This window comes from Nuphar pumila, chromosome 6 (assembly GCF_984573655.1).
Source record: "Nuphar pumila chromosome 6, dmNupPumi1.hap1.1, whole genome shotgun sequence".
In the NCBI taxonomy this organism is placed as follows: Eukaryota; Viridiplantae; Streptophyta; class Magnoliopsida; order Nymphaeales; family Nymphaeaceae; genus Nuphar; species Nuphar pumila.
Window position 1 is genome coordinate 132,573,492 of NC_143254.1, and position 16,239 is coordinate 132,589,730.

At 41.3% G+C, this 16,239-nt stretch overlaps 1 protein-coding gene across 1 annotated transcript; it reads right to left on the bottom strand.

Moving 5' to 3' along the window:
* Positions 1-13,954: 13,954 nt before the first annotated feature.
* Positions 13,955-16,177, bottom strand: MGL (methionine gamma-lyase). The gene is made up of 2 exons (XM_090009115.1): positions 15,107-16,177; positions 13,955-14,510 (listed from the first exon to the last, which is right to left on the bottom strand). Exons 1-2 carry the CDS (start codon positions 16,126-16,128, stop codon positions 14,165-14,167), a joined length of 1,368 nt encoding a protein of 455 aa, XP_089865241.1. The 5' UTR covers positions 16,129-16,177; the 3' UTR covers positions 13,955-14,164.
* Positions 16,178-16,239: the final 62 nt, after the last annotated feature.

The following is a 16,239-nucleotide window of genomic DNA, read 5'->3' on the forward strand; positions in this document are numbered from 1 at the left end:
CAACTACATTATTTCTTCTATAACATCGTAGTAGTCATGTTCATTTTCACCATAACTGTTGCCGTTGACGCACACGCCACTATTCATCATTGACTTATTGACACCGTAGTCTTTTATATAGAATCGATAACCATTTATGATGTACCTGTTGTAACAATGCACAACTTTAGATGAACCATTTTGTAAATCACATATTCATTGATCTTTAACATCACCATGGCGAACTTACAAGCACAAACAATGACTATGATCACGACCAATTAAGTATCTTATTGTTGTTTAAAGGGAAATAATCTATATAATCGTCTTTACCAACTCTTTCAACCATGCCATAAACTTATTTTTACGTTCTTTCCGTACTTCTGCATTAGTAAGATGTGAAAGTTTTCTTCGCAACTCTAGATCAACTCGTCTGCACTTTACATAAACTTATTTTACCGAACCATGTACGCACGGACAGAACCTAGTGTTACGTATTAAGTATACTTACTTGATGTATGGGTTGATTGCTGAGCAGTTAAAAAGAATATAGATTTGTGTTGCGCCTTGCTCTCGATCTTCCAAGAGTCTTGACCAAAAACTACCAAATGCATGCCGAGATGATTGAAATATAGATAATTTGTCAGTTATTATTAATTATTGTCCATCATCATTACGAGGTGGGCATGTGTAACATGTTGGAATGTGAGGTTCAAAGTACATAGATAAGAAATTTGAAATCTCTTCCAAGGTGTACGCCTTATAAATAGAGCCCTTTACTCTTGCTTTATTTTGAACATTTTTTTTAGATCAAACATGCATCTGTCAACAATATACATCTTGGATTATAATAAATTTCTCAAAAGTATTGAAAAGAAAATTTTAAATAAACATATACCTTTCAAATGGGTACATCCACCAATATTGCACAGGTCCACCAACCCTAAGTTCATATGGCAAATGTATGACCACATGTTCCATAACATCAAAAAATATTGGTGAAAATATCTTCTCTATCTGACAAATAGTAGTTACGACAGATTCCTCAAGATTTTTTACCTCAGATACTACAACTTCTGTTGCGCACAATATTTTAAAAAATCTGCTCAACTTAGACAATACCCCTCATATAGGTTTGTCTAACATATCATAGAATGTTAGGGGTATCAACCGTTGCATAATGACATGACAATCATGGCTCTTCAACCCATATAATTGTCCCTCGTCTATCTTCACAACCTGAGCAATGTTAGAAAAGTTGCCGTCTAAAAATCTCAATTGTCTCAACCATTGACATACCAACTTTACTTAATCTGGACCAAGCACATACCTTTTTAAATCCATATGTGCCTTCAGATTATCCTTCAATTTTCTTTTCATGTTCATTACTGTATTGAACACATTATCAAACATATTTTTCTCCACATGCATGACATCCAAATTATGTCATATCAATAAGGTTGGCCAATATGGTAGTTCCCAAAATATAGATTTTTTTGTCCAATTGTGATCCTTCCCAAATCCAATAAGGGGCATTGCTCTATGGCATCTATCAGTCCACATGGAAAGTATTGCAATCTTCTTAAAATCTGTAAGCCAGACAACTTTGTTGGTGGACCTTCCATTTCAGTTGTGCCTGCTCGAAACACATTCTTTTATTGTCGAAACAGATGATCGTTGGGTAGAAATCGACGGTAACAATCAAATCAACATGGCTTCTTTTCATGCGTCAATCTAAACAATTTTGTATCCTCCATGCAGTACGGATATGCTAACCTCACATGTGTGCTCCAACCAGATAACATACCATATGTAGAGAAGTCACTGATTGTTCATATAACAACAACCTTCATATTGAAGTTTTGTTTTTTGTGGGCATCGTACGTGAGAACACCATCATCTCACAATATTTTTAGTTCATCAATCAATGACCTCAAATAGACATCAAGATTTTGGTCGGAAGACGTCAGACTAGGGATCAATAGAGACGAGAAAAGATTTTGACGCTTCATACACAAGCTTAGAGGAAGATTGTATGGGGTGACAAATACCAGCCAACATGAGTATGGGGTTGATCTACCCCTAAATGGATTAAATCCATTTGTACATAAACCTAACCTAACATTTCTCACTTCCAAAGCAAAGTTCTAATGAGTATGATCAAAGTGCCTCCAAGCTTCTGCGTCAACAAGATGTGTGATCTTGTCTTCATCATGTCGAACTTTATTTGCATGCCATATCATTTGTTTAGCTATCCTCGAAGACATATAAAGACGTTGCAATCTAGGGGTGAGAGGAAAGTAGCAGAGTAACTTATATGACACTTCTTTTGACCTTGTGCTACCATTTTCCTTTGTCTGTGGCTTGAACCAAGGATGTCCACATGATGGACATGATCTGTTTTTTTCTTGATCTTTAAAATACAATATGCAGTGATTGGGACAAGCATCTATCTTTTGATACCCCATACCTAGAGCATTGACCATAACCTTTGCACGATAGAGACTTTGTGGCAATTTATCATCTTTAGGCAACATACTTTTCACAATAGAGCACAGACAATCAAAACATGATTGACTCAAATTAAACTCGCACTTCAAATTCAGTAGTTGAAGAATTGCAGACAGGATAGTGTGACTCTCGCAACCATTCTATAGTGGTTCATCAACATCTCTAAGTAAGTCATAGAATGTACTAGCTGCATCGTTTGTTGCTTCTTCCTCTACCTTAGTTGGTGCATCACTATGTCCCACAGTAGAACCCATTTCTGGTCCTGCGACATCAAATATCAAGTCCACATATGGATTATCATGCACCATATCCACCCTTGCGTTATAATTATTTCAAAATTCTTCACCATAAAGCATCCAATTTTGATAACCACTAACAAAACCCTTCCTGTATAGATGATATCTAACGCCATGAGGTTCTACAAATCGATTGTTCTTACACATTGTGCATGGACATTTGATCCGACCGATGGGATCTATTGTACGAGCACTTGTCGTTGTGAATTCAATAAAACTGTCTGCACTGTCCATATATTCATGCGATACCTCATTATCAACTATCCTACGGTACATTCATTCACTGTTTGCAGCCATTTTGTCCCATAATATTATAGATATTATCATCATCAGTTAAAAGAAAATCTTAATAATGCTATGATGAAACAAATATCTTATTTATCTATTAATTCTTATTCGGTGATTGTTTATGAGCAATTTTTTGTTTAAACTTTCATGTACAATACACCATCACATCATATTTATACACATCACGAGGATATTGCAATACATTCAAATCATTCATATCAAAACAATATCAAACATGTACCTTTAGCAAACACACTCCAATATCCCGCTAACTACTACCATGCCTAGCATGAAATCCGTACTCCAAAAATAAGATTACTTTTATTCTCATACATTAAAATCATGCTCATCATGATCTCCAAACTCCATCAAAGCAACCCTAGATATCAACAACTAAGTGAGTGTGTGAACAATAAAGTGTTGTATCCAATAAATTAAATGACATGTGATGCGCTTGCATCACTTACTCACCACGGGTATTTAGCCATTTTGCATTATTTTTGTCACTTACTTACCACAGGTGGCAGGGCACAAGCAGGATCTGTTGAGAAATCTGCAAGCGACACTGTGTTAAAATGAAGCCACCTTCTGCCGAAAAGAAAAAAAACAATCAATAAGGTACTCGCTACCTCATGTCGGAAAACACAACGCAGAAGGGCCACCACCTGCTAGAAAATAAGCTAGGCAGAGGGGTGTCACCCTCTACAAGAGAAATCAAGCAAGACAGGGGTCACCCCCCTGTCGGATAAACAGTAAGGCAGGGAAGCACCCACTGCCGAAAAAAAAAATCAGTCAACAAGGCAGGGGGGGGCTACCCTTGTCGGAAAACACATGGTAGGGGGGCCACCCCCTGCCATAAATCAAGCGAGGCAGGGGGGGCGACCCCCTGCCAAAGAAGAAGCAAGGCAGGGGGTGCCACCCCCTGCCGGAAAACAAGTAAGGCAGGGGAGCATTCCCTGCCAAAAAACAAGTAAGGCAGGGGGGGCACCCCCTGCCAGAAAACAATTCAGGCAGGGGAGTGCCACTCCCTGCCGGAGAAATCAAGCAACGCAGAGGGGCACCCTCTGCCGGAGAAACAGTAAGGCAGGGGGGCACCCACTGCCTGAAAACAAAATGAGGCACAAGGGGCGACCCCCTGCCAAAGAAGAAGCAAGGCAGGGGGTGTCACCCCCTGCCGAAAAACAAGTAAGGCAGGGGGTGCCCCCTACCAGAAAACAAGCCAGACAGGGGGTGCCACCCCCTGCCAAAGAAATCAAGCAAAGCAGGTGGGGGGCACTCTCTGCCAAAGAAACAGTAAGGCAGGGGCACCCCTTGCCTGAAAACAAAATGAGGCACGGAAGTGACCCCCTACCAAAGAAAAAGCAAGGCAGGGGGTGCCACCCCTGTCGGAAAACAAGTAAGGCAGGGGGTGCCCCCCTGCCAAAAAACAAGCTAGGCCGGGGGGGTGCCACCCCCTATCAGAGAAATCAAGCAAAGCAGGGGGGGCACCCCCTGCCAGAGAAATAGTAAGGCAAGGGGGGCACCCCCTGCCGAAAAACAATTAAGACAGGGGGGCCACCCTCCTGCCAGAAAACAAGCGAGGCAAGGGGGTGCCACCCCCTGTCGGAGAAATCAAACAATGCAAGGGCCACCCCCTGCCGGAAAAAAGTAAGGCAGGGGAGGCACCCCCTGCCAAAGAAGAAGCAAGGTAGGGGGGGCCACCCCTGCCGCCGATCCCGAAATAAAGGAGGAAAAGGCGATAGGGGGTTGCAGGGTTTACCTGGGAGACGCCGGGAAAGACAACGACGACAGGGATGGCACGGGGGACCGTGATCGAGACGTCGCTGATGTGTCGACGACAGCGGCGATGGCTCTGCTCATAGGATTCTGCCGACTATGCCTGCTGAGAAGGGCGACAGAGGTCGGCAAAGGGGGAGCGTCGGGCGACGACCGTGGGTCGGCGGTTGAGAGGGCAATCAGCGGCGGACCGGGGGGCGATGGGCGGTAGGTCGGGGAGCGCCGGGCGGCGGAGAAGAATTGCGTCGGGCGGGAGAGACGGAACAGGTAAGAGAAAGAAAGAGTTCTGATTAAGGATTTACGGGAACATTAGCGTCGGTCAAATGTTGTCGCTTATTTGGCGATGTCCTAGTGACAGAAAGGTTCTGCCACTGATCCGTCGCTAAGTTGCGACAAATATTGCGACGAAAATCATTCCATTGATTATCCGTCGCTAATGAGCGACGGATTAATGACAGATTGGTTTCCGTCGCTAATTTCGTAAAGGTTAGCGACAAATATCTTTCTCTTGCTAATCCATCGTTAATTTGCAGTGGATTATTTCCGTCGTCACTAATTAGCATTTTCCTTGTAGTGTAAGCGTGGTCATCTACTAAACTTTTGTTCGCCTGACGCTGTTTAGCAGTCATCCTATGGCATCTTATTTGGCTACATCGGAACAGCCGTAGTCATTCTGGCCCCTACACGACCTCTCCACCGTCGCCAATTCAGCCAGACGTGAGTTGTTCATCAGACTTTGACTTCAAAAAAATGGACGCACCTGGTTCCTTCTCGTAGGCCTCTCCCTCCTGATGTATATGGCATTGATTGATACCTCGTCACTCCTTGCCATCTGATGTAATTCTTCCTACATTTTAATACACTGAATATTTTTCTCTGAAAAAAAAAAAAACTTAACTTGTTAAACTGACCTGATAACCAACCACACCATGACATTTTGTACATGCATAGGCTTTTAAGAAATTTTAAGCTAGAATCTTGATGCTGGCACACTACATGTAGAAATAAAAAATGATTATGGCTGTCACCCAAGCCCAACATTTTCCAACTTAGCATAACCCAGAAGTTGGCACACCCAAATGGGCCAATAAGCTTTATCTGAAGCCTGAGTTTTTATGTTCAAAGAATTGGGGAAAGAATTTCACCCACAAAGGTTAGAACTTTTCCCCTCAATGTCAGACCTATCCAATTCCAGCCCAAGTCTAGACCATTTATGGTCCTGAAGTCATTGATGTAACAACTAGCTCCAAGCTTGCCCCCATTATGAAGGGACAATTGCAAGGTGATGTATAGTGTTGTAGAAGTGGAGGGTTCAATTGACTGTTTGGCTAAAGATTAGTTGTCAGAATGGTAGTTGTAACTTATTTTTGTCTGTTCTGTTTCTTCTCTCTTACTTTAGCCTATCTTTGTGGGAAGCAAATCCAGTGTTCTGGGCTGAACACTTTCATAATTTGGGTGAAATCCTTTGTTCAGCCCTTGCTGTAAATGCCTTTTTACATATTAACATATCCATTATCAATCAAATAACAAAAATATGCATCCTCATATAAAAAATGCATATTCATGTCATGTATATCCATATCGATCATCCATGTCCATGTCTATGTGGCATTCAAAACAGTCACATGTGGATGCTCTTCAATAGGTATCATCGATTTTTCTCATAATGTTTGTTCACTACTTTTTCTAATAGTGAAGTTCCAAATACAGTAAGATATTTAAGAAGAGAAGAATGAAAGAAACTACTCTAGTAGTGAAATTCGAAGTACAGTAAGATATTAAAAAGAAGATAAGAATAAAAGAAACAACTTTTCTAGAAGTCAAATACCATGTACAGCGAGGTTTTTTTATTTTTTGAAAGGCAAGCTGGGATTAGGCAGACCCCTACCTGTTATGCAACAATACCATTGGGATTTGAACTTGCAACGTCCCAACACAAGGTGACGTGCACTATCTGCTCCTACCAGACAAGCAGAGCCCCCTGTTGGTGTACAGCAAGGTATTTAAGAAGAGAGAATGAAAGAAAATTGGCACACATTTTCTTCAAAAACGGTTTCACATAAACCTTGCAAGTTCTAGACCAACCACATAATTATGGGCACATTAGACAAACACCAACTTCACACTAACTTTATTCATGAGTCTAACCCTAGCCACTCGTTCATGTTCAAGTCTATCAGCTCCAGTTACTATTTTCTCTCTCTAATTGATTAGGAGAAAACAAACTCTTAGATGTGATACGAGTTTTGCCAACTTCTGGCCAAAAAGAATAAAAATCTCCCATCGATGAAACTCTTAAGAATGCCTTTGAGTCACTATTTATGTGAATAACTCGAACTACCTTTACAGTATATTTTTAGTTGTCTGGCGAAGCAGATCCAGTGTTCTGAGGGAAGAAGATCCAGACTTTTGCTACTGATGCACATGCCCAATTGGTTAGTATTTCTAAGCCCTTTCAGTCAAAGGCTGATCTGTGCACAGGTTGTTAACTGTAAGTGCGAGCATGCTTTGAGCTGCGAGTGATGAAGTCCTGTATCTCTCATCCTTTCAACACATTTCTCCATTTAGCCAAAAAATGAAAAACAATTGGCTGATGTCAGTTTATGGTAAAAGTATGCACATCTTCTTCATATCCCCTTAAATGAAATATTAACGAGCATAAACTAGAAATAATCAACTAAGAGAAGCCATAATATGATAGCAGAAGCAATGTCAGCTCTCAAAACTCAATAAACATCAACAAAATTGATGGACCTGCAATTGTTTAGATTGGGGGAAAGGGGGTGTGGGGAGGGGACAGAAAGGTGAACTACCTCAGCCAAAAATAAGGAGAATGGTACATGCCACATGAGAATTCCAGATGACCAAATATCCCATATAAGGTGTTCTGCAAAATGTAACAGAAAAAATTTAAATGAAAGAGATCTACAGAATGCAGATAATAACCAGTAAAAGTCCTAAATTAATCAAACAGCTGCCGGTTAGTAACTTTGGAAGGGTCCTCTCTTGTAGATCAAGACACTAGTACATTTTCCAAGCCAAAAAAAATTCATCTAAGTGATCTAGGTGTCATAATAAGAAAATGAAGCCAAATCTTTACAGTCACAATGTCAGAACTTTCCAGAGCAATGTGCTAGAATTTGCAACCAGCAAAAGTTAATGAAGAAACTTAGTCTATATTTCCTCAAAATTAGTTCGCTAGCAATTCTGGGTACTGGGAATTTAAGCTGAGAAAATAGTGGTTGGAAAATTGGACTTGATCAAACAATGTCTTTTTTTAAAGTATAATCTCATTAAGACTTGATCAAACAATGTCGTGTTCTGGTATTTGGAAAATCAAAATTAACCGAAAAATGCTTTGGTACCATTGCACATGGTTACTGAATGTGTCACACCATGAAGCTTTACATGGTCAGTTCACTGATCTTCAGCAATGCACATTTATGCATTTTATTTCTAACCATCTATCTACAATGATGCAGTGACAAGGTCAGTTTCATTTTCTAACTGCTTAGATTTTAATGGAGTAAAACTTTTCCCTAAGAAATGGAAGAAATGTTTTTAAACAACTATAGAAACTCTTATAAAGATTATGGGGAGTGCACATATCTATTCAATTCATGCACGTGTGTTCATTTTTATGATGATTCAACTTGCGCCATGACACAAGCGTGGTCGCTTATGTTGTATGTAGTTTATAACATCATGTAAAACCCAGCTCGGCCGAGCCGGGAGGGATTGAACCCCAGCCAGGCACTGCCAGGCTGGGGGGGATAACTGTTAAGAAAAAAAAAACAAGAGTATAAAATGAAAAAAAAAGGGGATAGAGATAGGAAGGGGAAAAGCGGTTCCTCGTTTTGAGGAACCACCCCATTTGAGGGAGAGGGCGTCTGTGGGGAGTGAGGGTTCTATATAAGAACCCTCACCTCTCTCTGCCCAACGACCTCAACTCGATCGACAAGGTGAATCAGGAAGACTGACTCGGTATGGGTGTAAACCAGATAGAGTCGAGTCTGTCGGGACTCAGATGGGTCGAGTCTGGGTTTGGATCTAGTCTATAACTAGATGGATTAGTCCTGGATCCAGTTTGTAACCAGATGGATCAGTTCTGTATCCATATCAGAATTGGGTTTGGATCTAGTTTGTGATTAGGTAGATTAGTTCTGGATTCTGACTGAAACTAAATTGGATTCAATCAAGTCTGTTTCAGACTAGGTCAGATCTAGATCCTAACTGGAACTGAACTAAATCCAGTTCAGTCTATAACTGACTAGAACTGAACTGTGTGACCCGATATCAAGTTAGTAAAATGAGCATAAATTTGCACTCCAAATTCAGAATTGAGTGATATTTGGTATGTTGGATTCATATCGTAGAGAGAAATTTGTCTATTCTATTGTTTTGACCAAACCAGGTGCATAAAAACTGAGGCTTGACAGGCTATCTTGAGAGAGGTATTTTAGTAATTTTGAAAAAGTATAAAGAATGTTTGTTTATTAATATAAACATATTTGTGTGATGATCAGATTCTACTATTAGAGCTATGAGTGACTCGATTGCAGACTATAGTAGAGCGTTTGCATTTCAGGTAAGAAAAAATTATAAGCATTTTAGTTAATAATACACAGTATGTTAACGTACTTGCAAATTAAACTACATGTTTACTTGATATCACAATTGTATTCTAATGAGTTTGCAATTACATATTCGAAGTGCACCTTCCTTGAGATTATAGAATGAATGCATGTGAATTAGCATTGATGCAATAAGTGATTTCTTGTATTTGTGATTCTTGAGTATGTGTTGCATGTATTGAGTTGTTGAATTTTAAATAAAAAGCATTCTTGAGTTTGTAAATAAATTTAGAAATATATGCAAGAGAACAGAATCTTTGATATAAGATATTGAGTCTCATACTAGTTACAGTTGTGTTACTGTGACTTGAAATACTTTAATATGCTAAAACCCCATTGTCGAGGCTCTCAGGATTTATAGATGTAGAGAAACATCTCTGTATGCTTAGAAATTAGTGAACCTCAAAACTCTATAATTATTCTTTGAGAATACTTAGTTGAGAATGTTCCTTGAGAATACTTGTCTAGAGACAATGAGTATAAACTCGAGTGAGAGTTAATGTGAATACATAAGATGCGTATTATATATGTTCTAGAGGATTTTAGGGTTTTATCCAGAGAATTAGGACTCAAGAATTAGATTAAGATGTTGTATGAACCACGAAACCTTGGAGCATATATAACTCTAATTACTCACTTGCCGGTTCGCTACCCAGAGGTCCTATACTATAGTGGATAGAGATAGAGAGAGTGATTCATAGTCTAGCTAACACCATAGAATTCAAGTATTCTACACTGGTTGTTATGCCCACAATAAGTTATTACTAGTATAGCCAACGTAGATAGTGATTAGCATCGAGAAGATGTTAACTTATGAAAATCAAGTAAGAAATTGAGAGGAATTAAAAGACATAAATATATGTGTATTGTATGATCGATAACTAAAATATGACTAGGGGCTTAGAGCTCACTATAGTTTTAAAATTGAGTTATTTTGCATGCTTGTAATTTATGTCTTACTGAGTTGTAGACTCACCCTCCTTTTAATTACTACAATTGTAGGTTGCAGGTGACTTTGTGGGACAAGACTTGGTGTTTGGACGTTGTCAACCTTCTTCAGGATATATGTGGCCTCATCTTTCGACATTGTTTTATTTATTAAACTTGAGAGGCGATGCCTAAACCCAGATCAGATCATGTTCGATCTAACTTTAGAACACTAGGTTTACTGAACCTAATATGGCTCAACTAGGTTTGGGTTCAAACCCATATGGACTTCTCTAAATTCTATATTGGATCCACTCACAAGTGATGCAGATCCATACCCAATTTAGTATAACTCGACTAGACCCAAACTGTTTCAACTAGGAATAAACTAGGCTGGTTCAATTTTCTTCCAATCAAGAAGAGACTAGACTGAATCCAGTTCAGTCCCAGTCAAGAATAGACTAGACTGGATCAAGAACTAATCGACTTAATCATACACGGGATCTAGACCTAGTTATGATGCGGATCGAGAACTGATCAATGTGGTTACAAACTGAAACCAAACCTAGTTTTGATCTAGATCCAAGACTATTCATCTAGTTACAAAGTGGATCCAGACCCAATTCTAATTTGGATCTAGTATTGATCAGTCTAGCTATAGACTGGATCTAGATTCAATTTTGATATAGATCCATGATTGATTTGTCTAGCTATAGATTAGATCCAGACCCAGTTGAGTCTAGGTTTGGTTTAAGCTGGACCAGTTCAGATCAACTGGATCAAATTGGACCCAGACCTAGTCTGGTACAGTTCAATCTAGAACCGAGGCAGGACACAACGGGTCTTGATTCTCTTTTTTTGTATATACATTGACCAGACTCGGTTTGGACTGAACTGAATCAAGTTAGTCTCAGTCAGACCCAACCTAGTCTTGGTTCACACCCAGATCGGTTCAGTCAAAGGTTGCTGACAGAGACATCTTTTTTTTCCCTAATTGGTTTGGTCTGAGTCTCACCTCAACCATCCCAATCGATCAAAACATACCCAATTGGGTCTAGTTTACTCCCAGACCCCGTCAATCTTCCGACATATCTCGTCGACCATGCTAAGGTTGCCAGCAACCTCTGGTTTTCGACTTCCTTTCCTCTCTCTCTTTCCCTCTCTTCTGTAATTGCTTGTAATTTATTTTTTACTGAGTTATAAACTTACCTTTATTTTATTATTATAACTGTAGGTTTCAGTTGTCTTTATGGGACGAGACTTGATGTTCCGACATTGTTAGCGTTCTTCAGAACGTAGGTGACCTCGTCTTTCGATAGAGTAATTTTCTTTTTCTTTTTTTATTTATTGAACTTGAGAGGTGATGCCTCATTTAGATCACGTAGCCTTTATGTCTTATGTGGTATTTTTTTATTTAAATTTAATTGATGACAGTTTATTTAAAAACAAAAATTATTTAAATTTAATTGATGACAGTTTATTTAAAAAATAAATTTTGTGTCATGTTTTTGTGCACTGCTTGAATATTTTTCTTTAAAAAGTAATACCCAAAACCCATACTCGACTGAAATGTTACATGTCATCTATATTTACTTATTATAAACAACCCTGATCATTGCTTTATCTTTAAAATTTATGTACCATAAAAGAACCTAAAATTTGTCTACCAAAGACAATCTATTGTTTTGAATCATGTAGTTATATTAGTCCTCAATCATTTATGACAATCTTAAATACCATGAAGATATTAAGTGGAAGTGATCAATACATTTAAATATTTCACTCAAAAGAAGCGTTGGACGCTGAGGTTCTTGTTCCTTTGCACTGATAATTTGACTACCCTGTGTAGGCCAACATGCTTGAAGGTAGGTGGAGGCAATACACCAATATTGACCCCAACTGAACTTTGATGAGATTAGATTCAAATTTGTTAAGGTGGAGATAGAGAAATCGGATTCAAACTGGTTAGGTCGGATAGGGACAGAGACACTGAGAGGGCAAATAAGGAAAAAAAATTAAAAGGCCTTTTTATTTGGGCTCTAGGGAGGCTTTAATTTGGTGCCCATTGGTTTTCGCTATCCGGAGACGTATTCAATTGGTGTGGTTTATTTGTCAGTGGGGCCCAACTCTGTGGGTACCATTCTTTTTTTACTGGTTTGGGGGTACCCTTCATCTTGACTGTACCTTGGGCAGTTGGAGACCTCTCTCCTTGGAAACAGAGAAAAAAAAAACTAAAATTTTGACATTGCTTCTTTACTTTTAGGCTTAAGTTTATAAGAATCCTCACAAACCGGAAAGCAGCACTTTATCATTAAATACAATCACTCTGGTCTCGTCACAGTCTTGATACGTGCCGAACTTTCTTTTCCTGTCATCAATGTAGGGAGTTCGACCGATCACTCTTATATTCGATCCCCACCGCACATCTATTTTGGGAACCCATAGGGATGTGAGTGGATTGAATTTTATCTGATGATATCTGACATAATCCAATTTCATTTAGTCGAATTTGGTAAGCCAAATCCATATGAGACTATAATTTGATGTGATATGGTTTTGAATTTTTACTACTCGAATCCGACATTTGGATTTCATAGATATCAGAACCCAGTTACATGTAATAAAAAAATAATTTGGTACGAGCTTTTAACTATCTAAATCTGAACCTGTTTAGCCAAAATCGAAAAGTCCAATTTGGTGTTGGCCACATCTGACCTGAATAAGAACCATTTGCATCGGTTACTTGGAAACTGTCAACTGGGGCTCGTGCACAACTCCATCACTTAGAGATGTGCAGTCACAAATTCATCCACGGTTCTCAGTCACGGTCACAAACAAGAATATTTTTTTTTTCTTTTTAATTACTTAATCAAGAGTTGGCAACAGCCCAGGCAGTTATAGATTATGCCTGATGCAAGTATGTCAGAGATTTGGGTCGGCTGGCCTCAAATGAAAATATATATATATATATATATAAGGCTTATATTTCACATGTTATATTTCACATGTTGAGGGCCTCCAATTAAAAATAATTTTTTTTTTTTTTTTTAAGAAATATGAGCCTCCAATGAAATATGCCTTGGGCCTCAACTTCTCTAGAGCCGACCCTGCTAACGGATTAGTCTTTTTTATGATAAAAAAAAAAACTTCATCCAAGTGAGAAAAACCCAAGGTGAAGCCTCAGACCACCCCCCTACCTTACATGTGTCATCCGCGGTGGTACACTAATAAATTAATCAAAGAATGCATGCATTATCTTAAAGGATAACTCCAAGGTGGGTGGAACTATTAATGAATCAGAAAAAAAGCACTGAGAAGGGGGCAGGGCACATGCAGACAATGACAAAAAGGACCTCACAACCACCAAATGACAAAAAGAACGAAAGAAAAGTACAAGGACACCCTGATGCACATTGGTCGAATACATATATAATATACATACATCTCTGAGGTTGACATGACCTCACTCACATGCATGGACCATGGTCATCCTCCCACGGTAAAGGAGGTCACGAGACAAACACAAGGCATAATAGATAATTCACCAGCAATCAGCATGCTTTATTCACAATATTCAAAGTGAGAAAACAGACCACAAAAGCACCACCATATTGCAACCCTTTTCCAAGGTTACAACAAGGTGGGTACACTCACTCCTTATCATCTAATGCAACCAACAAGGAAAAAAGACGGAAAGAGAAACAAAAGGCAAAGTTTATGGAAAGCTAAACATGAGAAATTATGGAACTGCAACTAATGAAGAGCAGCGGCCTTGGCTGTGAGGTCCGCCTGTTGCTGCATACTGGCCATGGCGCACTCGAACTGAGCCCAGCGCTGCTCGAGGGTGCCGCTGTATCCGATGGACATCCGGACGAGGCCCGGGGATATGCCGGCGAAACGCTTCTCCTCGGCGCTCATCTCGCTGCTGGTGCTGCTGCCCGAGCACGACATGAGGGTCTCGTAGTAGCCCAGGCTCACCGCCATGAGCCCGAACTGCGAGTGGTTCTGCAGGTGGTGCATCAGCCGGTTCGCCCTCTCCTCCGTTTCCATGTCCACGCACAGCATCCCCCCGTACCCGTAGCTCTGGTTCGCCATCGACCTGAGCATTTGCCGCACCAGGAAAACACGCGTCATTTTCTTCCAAAATAGACCGTTAATATCGCATATTCTCAAAATAATGCGTTAAAATATCTCCTTGTTTTAAATTAACCGGTTAACATCGAGGTATTTTCAAAGGAATCCATCTATATCGCCCGAATCAATTGCTGCTGTGATACAGACGTAGTAGACGCGTACGTCAAAAATATCGGTTTCCTTTCCGAAGTTTGTTAGGTTGGTTTAATTCATTAAACGTGTCGATCAGATCATTTATTGGGTAGAACTTCCCTATTTTCAAAATAACGCGTTATTTTCGAAATAACCTGTGCATAATATCGCCGCATCAATTTCTTCTGCGTTACAGACATGCTAGAAGCGAAATGTCGTTTCCGGATTTTGCTACGTTGGTTGAATTCCATTAAACGCGTCCATCTGTTGCTTTATTCTGTAAAATTTTCCTATTTTTAAATTTAAGCGAGAACACACTTGCCGTTACTTTCCCGTTATTAACCCGTTAAGAACGAAAAAAATTGCTCGTTGCGATTCGGGTTATATTGCCGATAAAAAGGGGATTTAGTGTCGTTGGGCTGGGCTCACCTGAGGATCTTGTGGTGGGGGTGGTCGTCGAGGCCGGGGTAGACAACCTTGAGGCCGAGGGACTTCATCCTCTGGGCGTAGACGAGGGCGCGGGTGCAGTGCTCCTTCATGCGGAGGGCGAGGTGGGGGAGCCTCTCCGAGATCTCGAAGGCCACCTTGGGGTTCATGGTTGGGCCGAGGAGCATGAGCGCCCCCTGGTGGAAGTTCATCATGGAGTTGATGAGCCGGGCCGGCCCGCAGACGGCCCCGGCGATTATGTCCGCCCCGCCGCTGATGTACTTGGAGATGCTGTGCACGACGACGTCGGCGCCGAGCCTGGCCGGTGAGATCACCATGGGCGCGAACGTGTTGTCGACGACGACGGTGAGCCCGCGTTCGTGGGCGATGGCGGAGAGCGCGGGGATGTCCGGCACGGCGAGCGTCGGGTTGGACATGGACTCGAGGTACAGCACGCGGGTGTTCGGCCGGATCGCGTCGCGGACCGACTGGTGGTCGTCGGGTTCGACGAACGTGGCGGTGATGTTGGCCGCGCGGGGGAGGAAGTGGGTGAGCAGCGCGTGGGTGCCGCCGTAGAGGCATTTCGGGGCGACGACGTGGTCGCCGCTAGCGCAGAGCTGCAGCATCACCGACGAGATGGCGGACATGCCGCTGGCGGTGCAGTAGGCGGCCTCGGTGCCCTCCAGCGCGGCCATCTGCCGGCCGAGGTTCAGGACGGTGGGGTTGAAGTGCCGGCTGTAGATGAAGAAGTCCCGATCGGGGCCGAGCTCTCCGGAGAACATCCTCTGCATCGTCTCCGGCTCCATCACCGTGAACGTCGCCGACGCCTCGATCGACATGTTCACCCCTCCGTGCTCGCCGAACTCGTGCCGCGCGCTCGCCAGCGCCTGCGCCGGATCCGACGAGCTCCACCCCTTCGCCGCCGCCAAAGATCCCTTCTTCAGCGAGAACCCCTCATCGCCGTCGTCGTTGTATCGCTTCTTCCCGATCAGAGTCATCGCTCCGGTGGTCGATTCGGCAGCCATGGATGATCCAAGATAAACGTTTTTTTTTTTGTGTGTCTTCTTGCTTCGTTGGGTGTATCTATTTGTAAGACGTTTGTTGGAAGAGTGGGCTCTCATTTCGTAATAATAACC

Bases quoted from the DNA above. Each gene is read 5' to 3' on its own strand.
- MGL (XM_090009115.1), bottom strand. From the start codon at position 16,128: ATGGCTGCCGAATCGACCACCGGAGCGATGACTCTGATCGGGAAGAAG. The intron at 14,511-15,106 runs GTGAGCCCAGCC...GCAAATGCTCAG, and splicing joins CCCCACCACAAGATCCTCAG to GTCGATGGCGAACCAGAGCT.